The sequence below is a fragment of the Lutjanus erythropterus genome, chromosome 7, assembly GCF_056507025.1.
Source record: "Lutjanus erythropterus isolate fLutEry1 chromosome 7, fLutEry1.hap2, whole genome shotgun sequence".
NCBI lineage: Eukaryota > Metazoa > Chordata > Actinopteri > Lutjaniformes > Lutjanidae > Lutjanus > Lutjanus erythropterus.
Window position 1 is genome coordinate 1050560 of NC_139323.1, and position 25733 is coordinate 1076292.

At 38.8% G+C, this 25733-nt stretch overlaps 1 protein-coding gene across 1 annotated transcript in view; it reads right to left on the reverse strand.

The window, feature by feature from the left end:
• Nucleotides 1–6196: 6196 nt before the first annotated feature.
• The window catches only part of LOC146323411 (uncharacterized), a 147857-nt gene continuing 128320 nt past the window's right edge, over nt 6197–25733 (reverse strand). The window contains exons 13-18 of the mRNA XM_084722362.1: nt 21600–21642; nt 15061–15175; nt 13382–13484; nt 10068–10137; nt 9866–9969; nt 6197–7364 (exon numbers count right to left, since the gene is read on the reverse strand). Coding sequence (XP_084578488.1) covers nt 7154–7364; nt 9866–9969; nt 10068–10137; nt 13382–13484; nt 15061–15175; nt 21600–21642 — 646 coding nt within the window. The 3' untranslated portion in view covers nt 6197–7153. The remainder of the gene's footprint in view (nt 7365–9865; nt 9970–10067; nt 10138–13381; nt 13485–15060; nt 15176–21599; nt 21643–25733) is intronic.

Below are 25733 nucleotides of genomic sequence, written 5' to 3' on the forward strand. Positions count from 1 at the left end.
TAATGTGAGTCTTGGTGAAGTCAAAACAGTGAGACAGAAAATATCAGGTTGTACCTTCAGTGTGTTTGAATTCATCTGCCCTCTCTTGGTTCTTCACCACCAAAATTCTGCTCTCATTTTATTCTGCGGTTCCTAACTGACATTTTATACTCTTTTAAATACAAATTTAAAGTTACATTTTTGTAATTTCTTTGTAGATTTGAAAAAAAAAAATGTGAATTGATGATTTATTGCCAGTGTTACTTTACATGTTTTATAAATTTTAAAAGGTTTTGTTAAAGGTTGACCCCTGTAATGTTAGGCTTACTGAGCTGAGCTGTCATTCTGAAGGCACCTTGCCTGGGAAGAGTCTTCTCCCAGAGAGCAAATTACAACTAAATTTGTCTGTTTTAATAAAGAAATGTTTTACTTTTTCTTTGGCCTGAATCTTTTTGGGATGCTTTGTCCCAGAAAATGACTTAATCCTGAAATCCCTCTTGGCTTACACACAAGACAATTAAATTGAATAAAATGTAATTTTTCAATCAAGCCAAGACTCAAGGGACTTTTTCTGGTTCCCACATTTTCATTGCTATAGTTGGGAATCACAGATGTTTTGTGGAGACAATTGCTCTGGAAGCAGATTGTGTAATCTCATTGGTTAACTATGTAGTTACATTTGTGTCTAAATTGTTATTGCACAATGGAACATTTTGAGCACAGAAAAAGATTTTTTGCACAATCTATTATATTTTATAGAAGTACCCTTTTCACCCAAAAAGAAGGATGATTTGAAAAAACAAAAATCTGTTCTCTGCTAATTAGTTTGTTATCCACTGAAGTGTTTTTCTCCTTCGTCTCTATACAGCCAACTGGATCATTGATCACTTGATTTCTGATTGGTTGTTCTGTTAACATATACCAATTGATCTGCTGGTGACCAGAATTGTTTTTCAGCTTGATTAGCCATTTCTGGTGATGGGCTGATTTGTGTCACAGCACCGAAAGATAGTCCATGTTATTCAGGCAGAGACACAGATGCTAGCATGTCGTTGGTATGGAAATTCCTCACCATGAGTGAAGAAGACAACTAACAATTTGTAATACCTATAAAGTCAAACTAAGCTGTGGAGGAACAACCACAAAAGACATTCAGAACAAGAAACTTAGACCACAGCATGTTCAGTAGGGTGACTGTCAAAAATATTGTGTATGCTTAGAAAGACAGAAAATCAGAATGACTTTTGCCAAGAATATTGCAATTGGTGCATCCATACTGTTGTCTACAATCTTATCACTGCTCTTGAAGAAAGTAGGGAAACACTCTCTAAAAAATGTTCTGTATACGCTAACTATCTTTTATTCTGTGCTAAAAAGGTACCGATGCAAAATTGAGACAACAAACACTTGAGTTAGTTTTTTTTTTTTTTTTTTTTTTTTTTTTTTTTTGTCATAATCTACTGAAAAAACTAAATGTTCCAGAGTCATGTATTGGCCAAAGCATATTTTGAAGTGGATTTTATCCATCTGTTGAATTTGTCAAAGTTTATGCTTTGGCTTCATTCAGAACATCTTTAAACATCTGCATCCAGAGCACCTCTGCTTCTGACAAATGCTTGTACAACTACAGATCAATATGTTTTCTCCTGTATTCCCTGGAATAACGTGGAGATTTCTATTATTGGGCTTTCAGAAATTTCATGTCCTGTGTACTTTTTTAATTGTTTATTTCTTCCCTGTATTTGAAGCACTTGAACCAATAGTTAATGAAAATCTCACACATGGGAGAATTCCTCTGATGTGTTCATGCCATCCTTAGGTCTGTGCCACACAGTGTGTCTGGATAAACATGGCCAAAGTTAAAGCTGAGTCAACAGAGCATCATGTCAGCCCAGCAGCATCTCACCCATCTCCAAGCCTCTATGTTGTTGTTTTTTTTCTGCAACTCGCATCACATCGATCTGTTATCATTTAAGTCAGATCAGTGAAACAAAAGTCCAGAATAAAATATATTTTGATAAGAGTTTGGAGTTTTTATTTATGTGTGCGTGTGTGTGTGTGTGTAGAAATGCAGTGCTGCCTGAGGTAAACACCAGATCAAACTCCAAACGCAGGCTTCATTCTCAGTGCATTTTGGCAAAGTGGGAGAAAAGGGACTTTTTTTCCCTCACGGCTCCACTCAGGTGATCAGTGCGCTGTGGAGTCATTGGATTGCAAAAACTGGAATCCACAGCTAAAAGATTTTTTTAAGATACACACAAGCCATAGTGGCTATGCTTTGCAATGATTTTTTTTTTAAATTCTGTTACCTCATCAAAATGGGTTAATCTGTACTGTTATGGAGAAAACAATTTCTTGACATTCTTAATGCAAGCTGGAGAGGAGTAGGTTAATGAGGGATCGATTTGGGAGTTTAAAAACAAACCATATTTACTTAACTTTTTATGAACTGATTTGTAATACCTCTAGGTTTTTCATGATAACATGTTGTTTATCTTGTTATTTTGAGATAACAAAACTTGTTTTCTCTAAGAAAATCTATTTTCTATGAAAATAGTAACTTGTGTTCTTGAGATGACAGCATTGAAATAAAATTATTGCAAGCGTGGCTGTTCTTGGCTTCCACAGACTTGATTCAAGTGTAGATGGAAACAAATGTGAGACTGGGACTGAGGGATGGTTACACATGCAAAATCTGTTTCAAGTTCAACTGACGTGTGTGTGTGGTGTTCCCCCACATTCATTTATGTGTGATCATGCCTTAAATATAAGTGAAAACCAGAGCTGGACTGGTAATCTGCCATACTGGGCAGCTTTTCCAGTGGGCTGATGCATCTTTGAGGGCTGGTTGTTGGCAATATTTTTTTTTTGTAATGCTAGACTGGCCCAATCATGTCTCTTAGTGGGCCGGCCCCAGCCCTCCTCCCTGTCCTCTCTGTTTGTCCCCAAATGTGCAAAAATCAGAGAAACGTTTGGTGCAGGGGCTGATCAACATCTACAACAGCAGTACCTGCCTGACATGCAGCAGCAGCTGGGAAGAGGAGAGGTGTCTACCATGTGACAGGAAGCTGAGGAACAGAGTGAGTAGGAGCAGAGTGTAGTTCAACTGGTGAGCAGATAACCTACAGTGGGTCTACATCGTATGATAGTATTATTAAAATTATTAGGCACCTTTTGGACAGGATGTGCAAATCGGCTGAAACATTTTAATAGATCACCCCTACTGTGCTAAAATATAGCAATTCCCTAGTGCAGGGAAATATAGATTTTCATTACACAAAGCCAAAGAGCTACATACACACCTAAAGGGATAGAATAACAGCACGAAACAATGTATTAGGAGGACTAAAAAGAAGAGAAAGAAAGGAGTAGAAATGATATATAAAAACAGTTTTCACTTCCAAAAACAGGCAATAGTTGTCCTATGTTTATTGTGACTTGTGTATTAACTATAATAATGGTTAGTACTCTGTGTGTGGTAACAGGCCCACAGCAGCTGAATCTAGAACTTTTTCCACTCACAGTGACATGTTCAAACTTGGTGCTGCTGTCCATTTAGCTGCAGGGTCACGTGGTCACGTGAGCACCAAAAAGATGAACTGTATAGTTGGTAAGGTAGACTGGGAACAGTTGCAACAAGGGACGGTTGTAACAAGTCAAAACTTGCTAGAGTGATGATACTCAACATCTGCTGCTGCATAATAAATAAACAAACAAAAAAAACTTCTTTTGAAGATAAAGTACTTTGGTGAGCAGACTTTTTGTCATACTATCCTGGTCATTTTTATGTATCAATCAAAACTTAGTTCAAATCCTTGTTTTGTTGACTTCTAAGTGACAGAGCATTGTGTTTAAGTCAATGTGTCAGCTAGCATATGATGTTCTGACCACATGACCATATGTTTTTCAACATAAACAAGTAACTGTTCAAAGGATAGTTCACCCAAGTATAAATGTACGTTTAACAAAAGTTTGTTGCATTGCAAATGTTTCATTCTTCCTGTCACACAATGAAATATAGAGAGATTGAAGAGCATCTGTAATTTCTGCACATTGACCCAAGGTAAGCCTGTTTTCTATGCATAACTAATACAATAAATTATACTATGATGTTATAGTAAAACAGTACATATTTTCAAATTTAATGTATTTTTAATATGTTGCAACTGTCCCCTAATCAAGTTACAACTGTCTCCAGGATTGGGGACAGTCACCTCTGATCACCAGGAAGTCAGTTGAGAGTCAGCGAGGACACTGGTCCACTTGCACTGGTACAATCACTTTTTCACAGCATTTATTTGTAGTGGTTTGGGGGAACAGTAAAGTATGCATGGGGGGCCAGTCTGGGTAAAAAAAAAGCCAGAGCCTATTTTTGTCCCAGTCCAGCCCTGGTGAAAACTCATCAGACCTGAGAGGTAAAGCACTCAACAGATTGTACTGTAGTTCACCAGAAGTTCCCAAACCCTGGGGCTGCAGACCAATACGTAGGACTGTGTGTAATTAGCCATCACATAACATACAATTTTACAAAAAGCAATAAATAATAAACATAATTGTGCAACTTGACAGGCTATATCATTACCTTGATAATGAGGCTGATTGGAGGAACCAACAATTTAATTTGTGAACTCTCTATTCTAACTTTATTTCTGTTTAAGTAGACGCGTTTCCATCCAAATGTGTCAAAAATTTTAGTTGAATTTTGAGTAAGTCTGTGTCCATCCACGACCGTAATGCAATTATTAGGAGTTCACTGTGATAAGCAGTAAATGGAACCAATTCTGTTAGATTCATGTATTAAAAATTATGCAATGCAGCAATAAATGTGTGTTCTAAGTTTGTCACACCACACAGCTGGGACTTCAGTTTGGCCAAAAGTTGCCAGGCACATTAAAAATGCAACACAATGGAAAAATATTTTGCTGGAAGAAGCAGCAGGTAGCTTCTGACATGTGTTTGTAGTGTGTAGCTGCCACATACAAAAGAAATCCAATAGAGGGCAGCAAAAACCACACAATGATAGCTGAATAAATAATGTTTTTTTTCCCCAGCTTTCTTTACTTAAACTTGTATTAAACAATAGATAATTAAAATTTAATCTACTATTGTTTGGATAAGTTATAATTAAATTTTTGTTTGAAATTAAGAGTTGTAATAATCTATATGAATCATTCTGAGTTTCTTATTTCTCTGTTTCAGTACCACACACACAGTTGCAAGTAGCATAGATGTCCAGTTCTATAATTTCTGTCTACCAACACAGCTCTGTCTGCTGTGCTGCACACAGTACCTTTAAAGTAGCTTTAAAAAAGAAGATTCAGGCGTCTGAAAATAGTTTTCTAACAGACTTGGGGATGAGCACAATTTCAGTCTCCTTAACTACACAGTCCTTTGCAGATCCTCCACTACGCTGTTAAAGAGTACCTTGCAAAAGCAGCGCTATCAAGTTAGCCACCTAGCAACAGCATCGCTCTCAACTACTTCATCTCGCGCAAGGTACCACTGTCCTTCAGGAAGGCCTAAGGGAATGATTTTTGGTTCCACCCACTGTAAATCAAAATGTGATTGGTTTGGTCTTTCTAAACAAACACACAGGTTGTGGCCTTCTGTCCCAATGATTAAGTCCTGACCAATCAGTGAGCCAGCTCTAACCTTTCTGTGCCTAGAGACAACAAAAAATCTAATTGGATAACTCTATTTAGCTGTTTTCAGGACAGTACTCTTTCATTTCTGAAGCAAAGTTGATAGACAATAAGGTAGAATTGGTTAGAACTGGAAGAGAATAGCCTAAAAGAATAAATGAAATAAATCAATTATAATATATTTGAATATAATATTTGAAATATTGATATGTTAGGCCTTCTTTGGATGCATAGAAGGCCCTCAGGGTTCTCTTCTGATATTCAGACAGTGTTTCCACCCCATGAAGCTCACTTTTCCCCCCAAATAAGGCACAAAAACACCTCAAGCGAGCATAGAAGCTTTCTTTTGTAAAATTTAGGATGTTTTTTCTTAAAGTTTGCAATGTGCATCAATCTTTTCTAATGCAATACTTTAAGATTGGTATAAAAATACATTGATGGAAACATGGCTACTGTTATTGTCAAAATAAAAATGGTCTATCATTCAAAAATGGTTGGGAACCCTTGTCCTACACTGGACTTCCAGCTTTTTGGTGATGATTAAGATACTGAGGGCAACAGTAAATAGACAGCCATTAAACTGATTAATTTTTATCACGATAATAGTGCTTTAGTGAACATAATGTACATTTTCATTCAAATAAATGTCATTCTTATACTCTGCATAGTACATTAATAGTAACTCTGCCTACTGTATCATCTATCAAGACTTCATTCAAACTTGAGTATTTACACTTCTACAGCACCAGGGACCAGATGCATTAATCTCAAGACTCAAGCTCTTCATCTGATAATTAAAGCTGTGTGTACACGTGGCTCTCTTATAGATCTCAATCAGTGTGGAAGTGAACACCAGTCTACTACCTTTTGGGTCAATGAAAAGAACAGACAGAGGGAGCTGTGTCAGATACTTACAGCCTGTGTGATTGTCTTTACTCCTCGTGCTTGTTGCCATGTTGGACCTGTTCAAACTTTGTTGCAGCATCTCAGTATTTACTTTTGTGTCTAGAAAATTATTATAACCGCTACAAGCAATACTCAACCTAAAGCGCTAAACCTAAATTGTTTGTAAGCTTTCCTTTAACTGGACTATCATTCAATAGTTTGGCCTGTATGATTTTGTCTCTCACCTTCTTTTTCATTTCATCTTAAAATATCCCCCACAGATTGTGCTGTAAAATCAGGTGTACACTTGTTTTGAAAAATGCATGAGCTGGGCACATTTTATGGATGTGTTTGAGCATACAACTGGCCCCTGGTGAACGGTGGAGAAATCCTCTGCCAATAAAAACAATAACAAAATGATATAGCTTGCATGCGCAGAGAGGCCACCGTAGTTTCAAAGACAGAGTAGACTGTAAAAGAAGAGTGCAAAAACACAAAAATGGCAAATAAATAATACTAATAAATAATACTTATCTTTAAAATGTTAAAACTGTATCCAGAGCTTGAAAAGAGGGAATACAATATATAAAGCACTTGCTAAGCTTAAAAATTTTGGCAATTTCAACTCGTGCTGTTCTGCTCGCATATCAGAGCAGGATAGAGAGATTGGCTGCTGTTAAACTCGCAGTCAGGTTGTGGATGTGTGCTTCCTGACTGTGGTTGTAGAAATGAAGGTAATGAGCAACATCGGCCAGAGTCTGCAGGACATCATAGGTTACTGCAAACAGGAAGTAGGTGGGGAGCAGCCAGCTGAGGCTGAACACACAGTCACCTACTGGCAGAGGAACCGCCATGTGTCTGAAAGGATGAGAGGGAAACAGCAGTCAGAGAGAACAAACTCACACAAGTTGATTTTTAATTCTCATGAAGATTGTTATGTTTCCAAATATGCCAAATATCTCCAGCTAAATGTAGAAAAGTTTTATGTACATTGGGCTTCATGCAAGAACATTTTCATATTCTTATCTTACATTTCTCTTACTTTAGTTGTACGTAGGACTCAAACAAACGTCACATCAGATTAAACTAACGCTCATAACTTCAGATAACTATGGAAATGATCTACCTGTGTGTATCTGAGTGCACGTTCATGAGACTTGTAAATTAGCAAAATTAACACTCCAATAATACCATATAAGGCTTCACTTCCTGCTCCATATGTCAAGAAGTGTTCATGTTCATGTTTCATATTCATGAAAGTAGCATCAAAGAGTAAAAAGAACTTGACAAGTTTCAAGCTTGACGTCCTGCTTTCAGAGATCCATGAAAGAAAATGTGTCATTTTAACAGTGTCAGCAGTGGAAGTAAACACCTGCTAAAGCAAAGAAACAGGAAAGTGAGTGTTGTTAATGCCATGGAAGGCCCAACTTGTGTACCCGCTTCAGGCGTGTGCATGCGGCTCTGGTCTGAGAGGCTACAGTTGACATTTAGGCTAAAAACATGGTGGAAATGGCGTCTTTTTGGGTCAGAATTTAATGTTGTGGCTTACAGACACTTGGATTGCACCACACGAGCAGTATGGAAACATTTTGTGTTTTTTTGGGTTTTTTTTTTGGTGTTCTTTTTTTACATTTTAAAACTGGTCACCAGTCACTTCAATTGTACTGGATTTGGCTGCAACGTTGTTTTCCACTGAAGCTCCAGGAGTGTTTTGTGAACTGGAGATCTTCACCCATCCTCACATCAGCACAGGGGGGGGGGGGGGGGGGGATACTGAGTGAATTTTCACTTTTGGGAGAACTATCGCTTTAAGAACAAATCTGTTTGTACAAGTGGTTCTTGTATGAGGCCCAATGATCCAAAAGACATCCAGAGTATCTCCACTTGATATGATATTGCCAACACTGTAATTTGGTGCTAATTAAAGAGAAAACTGGAACTTCCTTTAAATAAAAGCTTAATTAAACACATTTAAATATCCATTTAGTATTGATAACTGGTAACTTCATTCACCCTGTATGTCAAAGTTGTAACTTCGCTGTAGTTGTAGTTGGCAAACAACTATAACCAATTAAATACCATTAAATATTAAGTACCCATTAAGTACTGATTATCAGTGATAGTGGGGAGAGAAAGAGCCTGCACTGAGCCCAAAAAGGGTACTAAAAGACAACATGACCCTCCTGCCACAGCCTTTGCACCCCACTGCCATCAGGCAGAAGATACAGAAGCTTCTCTTCCTGTACCACCTTCCCACAGACCGTGAAGCTATTTCATTAATCCTCAGCTCTTCTCCATGTAAATTAGTCTGTTCTAAATTTTGTACTTCTTCAGCCAATTCCACCTAATCAATCAATAAAAGAGGGCGCTACATCATAATCTCATTTTACAACCCTGTCATAAATGATAAATAAAATTTCCTTGTATCCTTGCAAATAATTGTAAAATTGCAGAGATGTGTTCAGTATAAATCAAGCAAACTACAGAAACACAGTAAATGTACAACCCTATTTCCAAAAAAGTTGGGGACATTGCGTACAATGTAAATAAAAACAGAATAAAATGATTTACAAATCCTGTTTTACCTGTATTTAATTGAATACAGTGTAAAGACAAGATTTTTAATGTTCAAACTGATAAACTTATTTTTTTATTATTATTAATAAAATTCTTTTTGAAAAATTCTTTCTGAATTTGATGCCTGCAACATGTTACAGAAAAGTCAGGACAGGAGCAACAGAAGACTGAATGTTGTGAAATGTTCAAAAACACTTCTTTGGAACGTTGGACTGGCAAACAGGTGAACTGGTCACAGTTGGCAGTATCATGATTGGGCATTAAGGGGCATCCTCGAAAAGACTCACAAGCATGGATGTGGTGAAAAGCTGCCTGGACAAATAGTCCAGTAGTTTCAGAACAATGGTACTAGACTGACCTGCCTGCAGTCCAGACCTGTCTCCATCTGACAATGTGTGGTACATTAAGAAGCACAAAATACAACAGCAGTGTATCACAGTGGTAAACTGATACTGTCCAAACTTTTTTGGAACATGTTGAGGCATCAAATTCAGAATGAGTGTATATTTACAAAAAACAATAAAGATAATTAGTTTGAACATTAAATATCTTCTCTTTATACTATTATTCAAATGAACAATGTTGCAAATCTTTGCATTGCATTGGTTTTAAACAACCATCAAACTTTTTGAGAAATGGGGTTGTAGAAGTCTGTTTTGTGCAAAACAGCTAAATTACTAAACATCTGGCTTCACCTTCAGTTAAAAAATTCCAAATTATTCATAAAATCTTTTTTTCTCTCCAACATGACATATGTATTTGTATGAACCACAGGTACTCACTGAAATCTGTCCTCTCTGGATTCTCTCAGCATGATGAAGACAAACAGTCCAACTTCAGTGTTGAGAGAGAACGACACAACTTTGTCCAACATGACAACAAAACCCTGAAGAGAGAGACAGGTAAGTAATTGGCAGAATTCCAGGAGAGTATTTCACCATCATCATTTTCTTCACCATTAATGTGTGTGTTTGCATCATTTACCCTGGGATCACACACTGACACAATAAAGATGATTACAAATCCCAGCAGTGACATGAATCCTTTTGCAATGCTGGAAGAAAGACAAAGAAGAATAGCATGAAATTAAATGCAGAAGTCAACATCTGAAAACTGTTTCAGGTGAATTATATGTTCACACCAAGCAAGGAAATACACTACAGGTTAAATAATTAAACCAGAATGACAAGAAAGCAAAAGCAGAATCTAATAAGGAACCTGACAGTAAACTCACTGTGCAATTGCATCCATTGGTGTTTGGGGAAAAATGGTGTAAGAGTGGTGAAACTTTGGAAGTCTTGTGCCTGAAGGGAATTTCCTCAGCAGTGTAATACAGATTTTATGTTTGCTTTAAACTAAAATTATGACAAGACAGTAACATTTGTCAAAAATGTGTAATAATATTGTCTGCAGCATGACAGGATCTGTCATCTGTAGTTTAAAAGATGTCTTTGGAGGTGTCTGACAACATTTTACTTCAGACTTTTGGATTATGACACAGCCTTCTTTTGAGCTAATTAGATAGCGTTTATGTCCCAATTAAAAGATCCAGATGTCTTGGGAATGTAGTAGGAACACTGTGTGCCTGGGCAGGTCCACAACATGGCAGTGACATGTAAAATTTGGCCTCAACTCCAAAAGAGTTTTGGAAAAAACTGTAATGCTGATCAAGCTAGTGGAGATAAACAGCTGCGTCATATCGTCTTTGAAGTGACCGATAAAATAAAGAGATATGTGCAGACACTGCACTGGCCTTTGGATCGTACGGAACATTGCTGCTGTTTTCATTCAAGACTGGCCTGTGAAAAACACATGTAAACAGGGAAGCTGCATTTTTTTCTGGTTAAATATGGGACTATATTGTTTATTTCTCAACCAATCTCAATGACTGGTGTTATATTCGAGGGTTTATGATCTATCTTTTTTAACAACTCAACTTATCCCACAATGGAAAAATTAACAGTTACACTTGCCTATCTGGATAGATTATATCTAGATGTAATGTAATACATTCCCTTTTATGCTAACATACATACCAGTTACATAAAGGCTTGGGCAGTATAAAGGAATTACATTATACCAGGTTATTACAAAATTATGGTATGATTTTCAATACTGTCATAAAAACAGATGCTCCTGTGTGTGACCAGGGTCAGTGTCTGTGCCGCAGCCCAGATGAGCACACAAACACGGCGTTCATAAGAAGAAGAAATATGGCATCTTGGTGATTAAGTCATAGTTTTGTCCTGAGTTTAGAGTTTCATCATGACTGTGTAACTTCAGCGAGCATCCCAGAGGGCCAGGGGAAGACTAATTGCTGGAGACAGAGTTATGGTGAATTATGAGCAGAGGGAAAGGTGACCAGCAAAGCTGTCATGCTGGCAGAATATGTACAGTTTAGGCTACAGTTTAGGTTTGAGTTTGTCAGCGAACAAAGGCTGCAGCTTCTCAAGACAAGACACAAGAGCTCCTGTGTGTGTTGTTTCCCAGCTGTGGGAATAGTACCACTATGATGACCAGCTCCACCTACATTAACACAGTATTACAGTACAGCAGAGGCGGATTTAGGGGCTGGCTACTGAGGCTTAAGCCCCGGATGTTTGCTCAAAAGCCCCACATCTTTTACGTTTTGAAAATGACATTGTTCTAGTAATTTCTCTCAGCCTCTCTCTGACTGTACCACCGTGTTGTCTCTGTGTGTGTGTGTCAATGTGCAGTACGCAGTAATACGCCACCAATGAGCATGTAGCCTACGTAGCCTGCCCTGAAGAGCAGATGTTTCATTCTCACTTGCGCTTCTCATCGAGTACAGACAGCCACGATTTTTCCAAAAAGCCACCAACGCTGCTATCCACAGAATGCTGTACAGCAGCAGCAGCAGCCACCAGTGAAGCACAGACAGATGTTGTTTCAGGTTAAACTGTAACACATGATCAGAGCCGGTCCGCCCTATATGCACACTATGTAAGTTGGTTAGACTTTTTTCAGCTAAGTGGATTAAAAAGTTCAGTGTCTGTCTGGGATGTAGTGTAGAAATATAATGTTAGATAAAATGGAACTGAAGTACAAAATAAGTACAGTACTTGATATAAATGCACTGAGTTTGTATCACAACAACAGGTGTGAATTTATGTGTGTTAATACGTGTTCTCTTCTCTGCTGTGTTTTCAGGTTAATGTTGGTATCTTTGCTGAATGTGGTCACATGTTGCTCCAGTTGAGTGGTTATATACCAGTTTATTCTGTCACAGTCTACATTCAACATTATTTCCATTTTCTATATCAAAACCTGACAAACCGTGCTGGTTTTATGAGCTGTCATCTGTCTCACTGTCCTGGGCCTGCAGCACCAACTAATGGTGGGTGGCTACATAACACCTTAGAGGCAACAGTTAACTGACATTGTACGTGAATAAAATATCAATAAATAGTTTAACTGACTAGTATTTCTGGTGCTGACTAGTGAAGGTAGTGATGTTTAATCATGTAGTTGACTAATCCTGCACATTCCTATACTGCATACCTCGGTAAAATGTCATTAGGCCCAAGCCTAATATGCATCTTCATAGCCAGACCATAAATATGATTGCAATTTGTTTTAGTTGTGTTAGCTAAATGAAAATCAGGGTGAGCACTCCTCCAGTCCAGATGGTGGCGGTAATGCACCTGAAGCACTTTGGTAATTGCTACAAAAACACACAAATTGTACAGCCATCTTGCATATATTAACAAAAAAGAGGAGGAACAACAACGCTTGACGTAACACACACCATTATACATTGTACTTTACAGGACATTTATACTTGTGAACATATCTAAACATTCTATTCACTAATTCACTTCATAATTTGTATATAATAATAATAAAACCATTATTTCTGTAAATGGAGTCTGGTGTGCAAGCGAAAATTCAAGTCTTTCTTTTTTTACCAAAACTAACTACCAAACTAAGATGAGCTTAATAAGCTCATTAACTCTTCATAAAACACACTTCATTCAAACTTGACAGAAAAAAATGTAGAACTCTTCTCAACCATGTCATTAGCAGTATACAGAATGTAAGGCTGTGAGAAAAGTTAGTGACCTGGCACACCAAACGTACAGCCATGCCATCAGACCTATGAGAGGTTGTGTGCTCTCTCTGTGTCTGACATGAACCATTATATCAGCTCAAACTTTTCACCTTCTGTTTTGTGTAGGTGAGAGAATAAACTGATGTTGTGTTATGTATGTTATCACAAAGATGAGCCACCAAACTGAACACTTCAGCTTCACTCCTGTCTCACACTGTGCACTCACCTTCTTGCTGAGCAGATGTGGTGTTTGTTTGGCAGGTTTCTCTCCCAGGCTTTAGACAGCCACTCCAGTCTGCTGCTCCACTGCGAGATTACAAGGCCATCAACTGAAATAAACACAATCAGTCAGTCAATACTAAACACATTGTACCTGAAGCTTGAAGGAATACTTCAATATTGTGGAAAGTGACTTCTTTGCTCTCTTGCTGACAAGTGAGTTAGAAGATCGATACCTCTCTGATAACCTTCCATTCAATATGATGCTACAGACAGAATTAGCTTAAGGTGGTGGTGGAAAGAGTACTGAAAATCTGTACTCTAGTTATACTGCTAAAATGTTAATCAGTTACAAGTACTGGTGTTAGAAGTACACTTAGGTAAAAGTATTCAGTATTCAATTGTTCATTGTTTTTTATTATTCAATTATTCTTAAAAACTACTCAGTATTAGTTACTTTTACCTGCTTCTGTTTAGTGAATTATCAACAGGGCTTTTCTGTTTCTCCAGATCTTAAGTCTGAATTAGTCCAAACATCTGCTCTGTCCTGCTCAGTGCTCACTCTCACCTCTACAAACAGAGGTTGCAAATTTTGCTTATTTCCCTTAACCACAGTTGAAAACACTAACAATCGATTAATCGTTGGTAATTTACAAGATATACATCACTTTTTTTTTTCTCATTTTCAATTTTTTTTCTGGGGTTTTTTGTCTTCTTTTTTTTCCATTTTAACTTTAATTTTCCCTATCAAAAAATGCCTCCACCAGACAAAATAATGTCAAACGAGCTGCAGTCATTACTATTGATTAAATATCCATGAATACATTTTTAATTGGTTAGACTCTTAATGACGATTAATCGATTAATGATTGATGACTAATGACTAACGTCCTTACTCCAAATGTGTGCTGCTGCAGCATGTTTGGTTATTCATTTGTATCTCATTCTTTCATTTGTTTTGTGATCAGATAATTGCCTACTTATTGGCTACTAAAATGCAGATGGAAGGTTTTGATACTGATTCAAGTTGTACTCAGTACTCAACTATGATTTTAACCTAAGCAGATTAAATAATGTAATGCATACTCAAATATGAGGAAAAATGCAGACTTGAAAATCTACTCATAAAAGTACAAGTGCCCAAAACAACTTGTTAAATACAGTAATTTGAGTATTTGTAATTAGTTACTTCCACTCTTGGAAACAACTAGCGTGGCTCCATTCACTCACTCATTTATATGGTATATCCTGTTTGTTTAATTTGTACAAAAAATATAAAGTGTAAAAACAACAAGTTACAGGACTTTTGTCAGACTGTTTCTTTGGTCGGACAGTGAGTTTGTGTGGCACCCAGAGAGGACTCAAGGAAGTCACTGACAGTCTGAACTACCAGTAGCTCATCCTGACCTACAGTACTCTGTAGCTATAAGTGAGTCATCCTGTCAGGTAAAAAATCTCAATCAGGATGGACAACTGCCTTTATAAATGCAGACAGACAGAGAAAGATAGTTCAAGGGGACCTCTTTTCCCTCATGAAAATTTTGTCTAGCTTTAGAGAGTAATTTAACCACCTTTCTGACAAGGTAACATGGCACTAGTGTTTTCTTTTTATTGTAATTTTCTCTGTAGCAGCAACATTAATGGTAACAGAGTAAATTAGTGATATTGAAGCAGGTGTAAACTTACTGGTGTGTTTCATGGCAGATCCCATCACCAGGAAGGACACGGTGACACTGATGGCTATAAAGACCTGGATCAGCTCAGCCACCCAGGAGTATGTCCTGTAATGTTCATTAATAATCTACATGGGTTGGTGGGGAAGGTGATGGATGTTGGTGGATGTTGAAAATGAGAAGGAAAGAAGAAGGGAGGCACGTTTTTGTACTGTAGAACATGTTGAATCTAGTTTGAGAAGAAGCTGCACACTCAGAGAAGGATTTTTATTTCTGGAATGTTTTAAACACTACTGTATCTTGCTGCTAAGATGATTTCACATGTTGAAATACATGTGTCAGTTTCACTGAGGAGCCTGGGGGGATTCCATCAAGGCTGATAATTAAGTCTGCACTCAAGTGTAAAAGTCTGGCTTGATTAACTTCAACTTCCACTCAAGTCTTAAGCTGTTCCACTATGAGAATTTATCCTGGTGTAGTCAGTGCTAACTCAAGCCAGGCTAAAACAAGCTGCATTATGAGTGAAACAGCCCAGAACAGCTGATTGTCAAAAGAGGATAAGATGTCACAAAAAGAAGAGAAAATGAAAGTGATTTTCTTCTCAGCAGTGAAACAAACCCTGCAGATTAGAGAAGAGGTAATCATAAAAAGGCCAATACTGCTGCAAAAGTAAAAAGAAAGACACAACTACCAAAAAAAGTAAATGCCAAGATAATGTGATCCTGGTATATAATTTCCTATCTTAATAGCTCACTTGGTAGAGTGTCCTCTCTATGTCCTGAGGCCTCAGCAGCAACACGGGTTCAGTTTCAACCTGAGGCTGACATACATGTTCATTCTTTCTTTTCTTGTCTATCTTCAGCTGCACTATGTAGCAAAATGGTAAAAAAACAAAAAAAACAAAACAAAACAAAAAAACAACACACACCAAAAAATAAATAAATAAATAATTGAGAGAAGACATAACAGCCTACTTAATGTTTTTTGTCTTGCTCAGCTTGAACAAAATGAGTGAATTAATAAATAACTTATAAATAACAAATTTGGCACATGTTTTTCTTAAACTATGAATGTTGAGCTTTTTAATAAAAGAGTTGGCTTTTGAAGACAGAATTTAAAAAAAAAAAAAAATTAACTTTTTAAAAACTTTTTAAAAATCAATACACTCTTTGTAACTAAAGTAAACACACAACTTCATACTTGGTCACAGAAATAGGTCTAAACTTGTGTTTCTGCTTGGACAGATGTGATGTGAGGACAAAAACACTTTAGGGAGCATCCTTTATCCACACTGACTGAATACCTGTTTGATTCAGTGACAGGCTGTTGTTGTTGTGTTTCAATGATTAGCTTCATTTTTGTAGTAGTGCTCATCAGTGAAAATCACCACACTGGTTAGAATGAACACCTAAATTCGTTACAGACAAAATTATGCTGGGTACCATCACTCACTGCTCTGCTGGTGAATTTGTAGTGGATCTGTGTGGGCCAACCCCCTCTTTGCCAGTTAGGCTAATAAGATTTTTAGATAAAAATCTAACTGATTCCAGTTTGATCCTCCTGAACTATATACCCTCTCCAAAGGAGCCAAGCCAGGCCATTGTACAATTTCTGATCCCAATTATTTAGTCAGCCAGGCCCAGCCAGCCACCACAGCTAAATGCTGCATGTTTCCATTAGCAACCCAAGAAGTTGTACTGTTTCCTGTGTAACTGAATTTAATGTTTGGTCAAAACATAGACCACATCTTGCCACATTTGATTTCACCACAAACCATAATCTGACCCAACACACACACACACACACACACACACACACACACACACACACACACACACACACACACACACAGAGCACACAGTATACTGTATTATGCCCTTTCTTTTTTAGGGGGATTTACAGGCAGAATATGGAAGAAATAGAATGTCATATTCATACGTATGTTTCCATTAGTGCAGGCATGTCCAAACTGTTCCATAAAGGGCCGAGTGGCTGCAGGTTTTCATTCCTACCAAGCCGGAGCACACCAGGCTCGACTCATTTAATCACCTGATGTCAGTCTTCAAACAGCTGATTAGTCGAATCAGGTGTGCTGTAGACTGGTTGGATCAAAAACCTGCAGCCACTCGGCCCTTTATGGAACAGTTTGGACATGCCTGCATTAGTGTATAATCAAAGAATTGTTGTGTTTTTATTACTTTACAATTATCAGCTTGTCATCAAGTCTCTGCATAAGCAAAGTGTGTTGGAGCAGGGAAACACCTACAACATGCAGGTGGGTGAAACAGGATGCAGCATCTCCCCCTGTTCTCACTGTGTGTGTTATACACAATCTGAGTCACAGAAGGATGACTGCTGTAACATTACAGCATACATGGTAACTTTACAACAGTAGTTCAATACTGTAGGTTGACAGCCAGGGGCGGTCCTAGCCTGTTTGGTACCCTGGGCGAACACCCCCTGTGGCGCCCCCCGTATGACACCATGCACCACCACCACCACTGCCCACACACAGCATAAAACATATTAAGGATTGTACATTAACATATTTTATCGTACAAACTGTTGTTAGAACCATACTGAATTTAACCAGATAACTTACATAGGAACTTACATAGAAAAAGAAAAAGAAGAACTATTAAATATAAAACAAGCACACACAGAGGTCAAAATAAGAAATAAACATAACAATTATGACAGTATAGAAGGCAGATACAGATACTTACATAGGCTATAAATACAAAAAAAAGAACTATCATTTTACAAGAAGAGCACTCAGAAATTTTAACATATATCAGTTTTATTTTCTGTGTTTTTCTTACTACCCAATTGTTACTATCTATGTATCTATTTGTATTGTTTTTTCTTTTTTTTTCCCCCCTTTTTTATGTGTCTCTTATGTGTCTCTGTGTTATCTGATTTTTGTGACACTGAATTTATGAAGCATTATCAACACTGTTTGATTTTCAAGTGGTACAGTAATACTGATAGAGGGATGGGGCTCAGAAAGAAAAGAAAAGATATCTGTACTTTATAAATCCCTTCTGGGGAAACTGCATGCTTTCAGTCTGTTGTTATTTTTTTATACACACATGGACCTGTGAACAGATACATGTTTTGGGTTAAAAACCACTAACTGTTATTTCTCAACCCATCTCAATGAGTGCTGTCATAGTCAATGGTTAATGGAGTAAAAATAAAAAAAAACATTTGTTTATTTTCTAACTTACTCCACATAGATCATAAAACCGTGATTGTAGATGACAATTGTCATTTTGTATAGGTTTTTTTCTGCGATTTCGCACAACCAAGGAAAAATTAATTGTGACATTATGGGCTTGGATTGATAATACTACGAATTAAATGTGCTTTATTTGGAAGCAATTACTGACGCGATTTATATGGCCAACTTATGGTATGGTTACACTATTAGATGCATGCCTACAGCCGAGGCTGGATCAGGGAGAAGGCCTGAATATGCGCCTGGCTGACGGGTTAAATTTTTAACAGTCATGATGGAAGACGTTAATTCTGAAACCCACAGAAAAATGGATGTCCAATACATAGCCTAAATGGCTAAATCTAATTTATTGAAAACAATACTTTGTGGATGATTTGCCTCCTTTATGGTGCATGGTATTGTCAATGCACCCGCCCTCCCTCTCTTCTTCCACAACTTGTGCGTTAGATGCCTCTCCCGGCCGCTCCAGCAGAGAGCCGGCCCGCCCCTCCCTCTCCTGTGCGGCAAGCAGCAGGCGCACCAGCACCAAATGCAGGGCGCCCTTACTCCCTGCAGATGGGCAATAGAAAACCGATTGGTGCCCATGCAATCCCAAAATGTGCTGGCATGATGTCGGGGCAGCATGGGTGCGCAAAAAAAATAAATAAAATAAAATAATTGCCAATGCCCGATGGGCATGATGCCGCCCCCCGCCACGATGCCGCCCTGGGCAACGGCCCATTTCGCCCATACCAAAAACCGCCCCTGTTGACAGCAGCCTTGTCAGACAACACAATATACAATTAAGAAATCAACATCATTTAAACAATGTTTTAATGATCAGAGACTTTAGTTTTAATTCTATGCACGCTTATTTTCAAGACGGAAAATATTGTTAACAATTAAGAAGAAAAGCTAAAAACTTTAGCTATAAACAGACAGGATGGAGGAAACTCTTCAGAGGAAAGATTTCTTAGACACCTCTGATGGAAGTCAAGATTTATATGGCTGCTTAATCCTCAGCTTCATCCTATTTCACCCACCTGCAGTCATCCTCTTTCAGGGTGTTAATTTTTATCACTTGTGAATTAATTGCAGTGCTTTGGAAGCAGAGTGTATGTGTGTTGTGAACCCACCCACACAGTGTCATCTCATTATCTGAATAATGTGTCCTTTAAAAAGCCGGAAAACATCAGACTGTTGACTTGAGACCAAGTTTTTGTTGGTCAGTGGTACAGTCCCTGTCTGGTGCCTCAAGATAACAATGCACCAGCAATGCACCTGACCACACATCATTTTAAGACCAAGACAGCCATGGGCACACAGATGGGCACAAGCACATTTGCTGCTTGCACAATGTGGGGTCTGGGTGAGAAAATGACAACTACGAAAGTCAGAAAAAAGTAATAACAGCTACACTGTGTGCCGCTTTGCTCCAGGCCGGAGATAGCACCCATTGTCTCCCCCTGTTTCAATCGTACCAAAGTTCAGCTGTTTGGTGTGTGTTCTGGGGGATGTTTCACACCTGTAATTTTGGTTTGGATCAAACCAGTCTGAATATCCTGACCAAACAAGGCAGATGTGAACAAGCCCTTAAACACAGATGCACTGTAAAAGTCTCATAGCAGTTGTAGCTGTTAAATGCTAACAGCATTATCTGTCTTTAATCTCTGTTTAATTGACAAGGTGCTTCAGTTTTACTAGCCAGTACAACAGTAGCTACTCATTCAGCTTAAAGGTACTTATGTGACATTATCATGGCAACTTAACACTTTCCAGTGTGAACCTGCTGCTTAACTATCCACGACTTCAGAGCATGTATGTGCATTCTGGTGTTGTGTTCTTTATTTTTAATCTGTTTCTATATTTTGCCTTTTAATCCTCTTATTTTGTCCATTTTTGTGGACTGATTGTGATGGTATCAAAGTGTGTGTGGAAAGTTAGTTGGCCCTTAAACATCATTTTGATTAGATCTCTGCAAGTACTTGAATCTTCTTCAAAAACACTGGATTATTTATAATGAATGCTTCAGTAGTTTTAAGCAGGACATGTGACAAGCTATGAAACAAACTCCAAATTTCCAACAGACACCAGAAGAGATGAGATGAGATATGTGGTTTCATTTCCAAACCTTGAAGTATATAATGACCTAAAAATGTTTTGATGCCGTTTTTTACAGTGACCTGTGTCATGACCTTGACAGTCACCGTTACTAACTATAGCAGAAGGTTACAGAAACAACTTATGCAATGCATGTGTTGAACAGACCTTAACAGATGATGAGCCAATGGGCTCCAGACATGTAATAATTGCTGAGGGAATGAGCCAGGGACCTGAAGACTGAACCATATGTCTGACATCAAACAACACTCAATGAGGCACACACAGAGCATTACACAAATGAATCTTGTCACTAAATAAAAACAAAAATCAAACACACCTCATGAAGTTAATAATTACCAGTGCTACCTTTCTGAGCTAAATTTTATGTCTCAAACCCAAATTCCTCTCAATGTAATCAAGTGATATTTAGAAGCTTAGGTTCTAGAAACAGTTTGTCCTCATCAACTTCATCTGACTGTTTGGGATATTTATGTAGTGTCCATATGTGAATGAGAAAGGGTGTTAATGAAGGATATAATTCTCAATAATATTGAGGTGATTGGTATTATTATGACTCCGCCCACCGAAGGTGCTGGGCCGGAGGCATACTGTTCTCCGGTTGTCCGGCCGTACGTGGGTCCATGCATCCGTCCGTCACAGATTTTTGTTTGTGCGATAACTTTTGAACGGGTGGACAGATTTGCACCAAATCTTGTGTGCTAAGACTCTATAACAGGTACATGAACTGATTAAATTTTGGAGACCAATGCTTTCGAGATGGCCACAAAATGGCCACCTGACAGACCTGTCTCTAAAAACACACTTATGCCAATAACTCAGCCAATTTTAAAGCTTTTTTATATTTGACTTTGATATATTTTTGAATAACTATGTTGGATACTATTAGGTAATAAAGGTAATAGCTCTTTCCTTGCAATCTTTTCTGATTAACTGTATACTGTATCAATAGAGCCATAATTCTTAAACTCCTGGGACACTTGCAAATAGGATTTATAATGAATCAATGGTTTCAATCAGGTGTAGGGAACACAAAAAGTCACAGTTGTATGAAACTGTTGCAGGCGGAGGCATCAGAATCGACGCTTCAGCATTGACTTCTACCCGTTTTCATTTTGCTTATTTTAATTCAGAGTACTTCAGAATGTTCATATGCCCTTTGGCCTACAACTGACCAATACAAACACACAAAAAGGAGTGCAGAGTCGTACCTTAGTCAATGGAATAGTTGCAATCTCTCCTGCTTTCTCAGACCTGAGGGGAAAACAAACAGAAGAAGAGTTAGTTCATCTGGTGGTCACAGGAGGCTTTGGAGCTGTAAGGTGGTCAGCAGAGGGCTAAGTGGTGTCTAGAAAAAATAATTTGTATTTTTCACCATGTAAGCTCATTTTGTTTATGTCATTAAACATGGTTAACAAAAAAGACATTCCAGGAAATAAACCTAACCAACAGTGCAGTTGTATCATTGAGTAAAACAGAGTGAGATTTGAATTTTAGTAAAATAAGATTTTCCTCCTGTTATCCAAGATGTCTGCATTCTCTAATTCCTTTAAAATGTCATCCCTCAGAGGGTTGACCTCACACAACACTTGAGTTTTCAGAGTACTGGAACATGTAAGACCAAGTAAGTAAGAGCTGGGTCACAGGAAAACAACTGAATCACAAAACTGGATGTAAAATATAAAAAGTACAACCAGTAATATTTGTTTTAAATGTCTGATGGTAATCTGGCTCTGGCAAAGTCTTATGTAACAGTCACTCCTAAATCTCAGCTGATCTGAGACTGAATGCTAATTTTACTAATAAAATTATTCATTCCTTGCTGCAGTTTTTTTTTTACAATTACTTTCACACTAAAAATAAATTAAAAAATAACACACAGTAAGTGAAACCTTACACCAAAAAAGCAAAACCTCACCATCAGCTAGCTGATTCGACATGTTCAACAATATCATACATCTTAGACATTTTTAAATAGGCAGCGGTTCAGTTTGATACGATTCAGCTCTGTCACAATACAACAAGACAATACAACGTATCAATCTTTACATTTTGCGTCAACTAATGATACATTTGTAGAGTGCTATCAGTTGCAAAAAGAAATCCTGATATGTTAACACCACTGTAATGTCTCCTTCTCTCTGTCTCTACTGTTACTATATTTAGTAAAACTCTTATCATGAGTCTCATGTGTAAATGAGATCCTGTAGCCTAAATGAGGAGCACCTGCCCCTTTGCCCCTTGATGCCCAAAGTGCCCTTTTGTCAAAGTGTTTTTTTGTTTGTTTGTTTGTTTGTTTGTTTTTTGTAAGTTTGTGTGTAAAAGTCTGTCTGTGTGGCCCAAAATAACAAATAAAACAAAATAATAATAATTCAGATCTACCCTCGGTTGGTCACATGATCCACGTAGATGTGCCCTCACTGCCCAGATGTGCCCTGAAGCTAAGCGCTGCTAAGCAACGGATCGCCCTCCACAGTTCGGCACGTGTGTGATCCGCGGACCACATGTGAGCATCATAGTTGTACTGTCACTGTTATTTTTGTATAAGTTATAATACCCAACATCTCAATGCAGAGCTGCAGTGAACAGACAGGACAGATGCTGCTGTGTGCAGTGCATCTCTGTGAAGAGCGACTGATTTAAAAGCCGTCACATCACCTTGAGTGAAATCCAGACCATAACTTTTTTCACTGATGTAACTATGCTATCACCAAAGAAACAGATCATAAAACTGTGATGTTCATTGAAACTTTGGTGATATCAGCTGTCTTAACTTCTACACAGCTCCTCTCTGCTCACTGGTGCAGCTCTGTCTCACCCCGTCTGTGACACAGTGTGTCTGCTGATTGATCATGACTTCTAACCAATCAGATGTGCTGCTGTAGGCGGGACATTGAGCCAGACTACAGAGTGTAGGTGTGTATTATACTGTACAGTGTATAATGATCTAATATATGTGTAGTATATACATAGTACAGCACTGTATAAGTTTGAAGTTTTTAATATATTACCATTATCATTACTATTATCATTATTATTACATTACATAACTATGGTGATAATTACAGACAGACAAAGATCAAAGACAAGTGCATTTTTAAAATAATTTAACTCTAATCCCACCACTTTTTTCTTTTTTGCTGATCCGAAAAATGATCCGATCCGTTACTCAAAACCGTGATACGATCCATGAGCATCCTGTGTGTGTGTGTCTGACTCTGCACACACCTCTCATAAGTTATAGCCGCTAGTTAACCACACACAGCGTGCTGAGGGGAAAAAGTATGTCAGGCTTCTTTTTGTTTCTATATGTTTCTTTTGTCATGGGCAAAGTGCATTAGAGAGATGTATCATTTTACTGTCAAGTGAGTTGCGGTGTTTTTCCTATGTTTCTAGAGGCAATGAGGCATAGGCTATTATTTCACTAAAACTATGCAATGTACATGCATATTCACATAATTATTAATTATTACTATTACAGTATAAATACAACAATTAGAAGAATTTGAATTGTGATTTTCTCAACCTCTCATTTAAACATCCATCCATCCATCCATCCATTATCTTCTGCTTATCCGGGGCCGTGTCACGGGGGCAGCAGTCTGAGCAGGGACGCCCAGACTTCCCTCTCCCTGGACACTTCCTCCAGGTGTTCCGGAGGGACGTTCCCAGGCCAGCCGAGCGACATAGTCACTCCAGCGTGTCCTGGGTCTTCCCCGGGGCCTCCTCCCAGTGGGGCATTCCCGGAACACCTCCCCAGGGAGGCGTCCAGGAGGCATCCGATATAGATGCCAAAGCCACCTCAGCTGACTCCTCTCGACGTGGAGGAGCAGCGGCTCTACTCCGAGCTCCTCCCGGGTGACAGAGCTCCTCACCCTATCTCTAAGGGAGCGCCCTGCCACCCTGCGGAGGAAACTCATTTCAGCCGCTTGTATCCGAGATCTTGTTCTTTCGGTCATGACCCAAAGTTCATGACCATAGGTGAGGGTAGGAACGTAGATTGACCGGAAAATCAAGAGCTTCGCTTTTCGGCTCAGCTCCTTCTTTCCCACAACAGACCGGCGCAACGACCGCATTACTGCTGCTGCCGCACCAATCCATCTGTCAACCTGCGTTCCATCCTCCCCTCACTCGTAAACAAGACCCCAAGATACTTAAACTCCTCCACTTGAGGCAGGGACTCTTCTCCGACCCAGAGGGAACAAGCCACCTTTTTCCGGTTGAGAACCATGGCCTTGGACTTTGAGGTGCTGATTCTCATCCCAGCCGCTTTACACTTGGCTGCAAACCGCCCCAGTACAAGCTGAAGGTCCTGGTTCGAAGGAGCCAACAGGACAACATCATCTGCAAAAAGCAGAGATGAAATCCTGTGGTCCCCGAACTGGACTCCCTCCGGCCCCTGGCTGTGCCTAGAAATTCTGTCCATAAAAATAATGAACAGAACCGGTGACAAAGGGCAGCCCTGCCGGAGTCCAACATGCACCGGGAACAGGTCTGACTTACTGCTGGCAATGCGAACCAAGCTCCTGCTCCGGTCATACAGAGACCATACGGCCCTTAGCAGAGAGCCCCGAACTCCATACTCCCGAAGCACCTCCCACAGAATGCCACGAGGAACACGGTTTAATGCCTTCTCCAAGTCCACAAAACACATGTGGACTGGTTGGGCAAACTCCTATGAACCCTCAAGCACCCTGCGGAGGGTATAGAGCTGGTCCAGTGTTCCACGACCAGGACGAAAACCGCATTGTTTCTCCTGGATCCGAGGTTCGACTATTGGCCGAATTCTCCTCTCATTTAAACATATCAGTACTTGTTTCTAACATCTGTATATATACACACAAAATATGCATAAATATAAAATATATAACTTTTATAACCTTGCTGTCTCGCGCAAAGTGGATAGTCAAACTGAATAAAAGCACAAATACATTTAAATACATGATTTCTATATCATTTAATTCTTTTTTTACTTTATTATTAGCACTACAAGAGTGCTAAGATTATGAATCAGCACCATGGAGCAAATTCGTGGTCCCCTTTTAACTTTGAGCACCTGCCCCTCCAAAGGTCTCTGCACGGCCCTGCACAGTACAATGTCACTTCTGTTGCTGTTTTCAACGTGGTTTGTTTTGAGGAAAGTAGAGTAGATACAGGAGAGGGATTAGGGAGCACTTGTTTTGTGTGAGTGCGGCAGCAGGCATCCAGAGAGCAGTGCAGGCATAGGAGAGAGAAAACGGTGGAAAGTCACAGCAGCTCTTCGATGCCAAAAATGAAACCTATGCATGCTCTAATGAGATATATCGATATGCATCGATGCTGCATTGATTTGTTTCTGAATCATG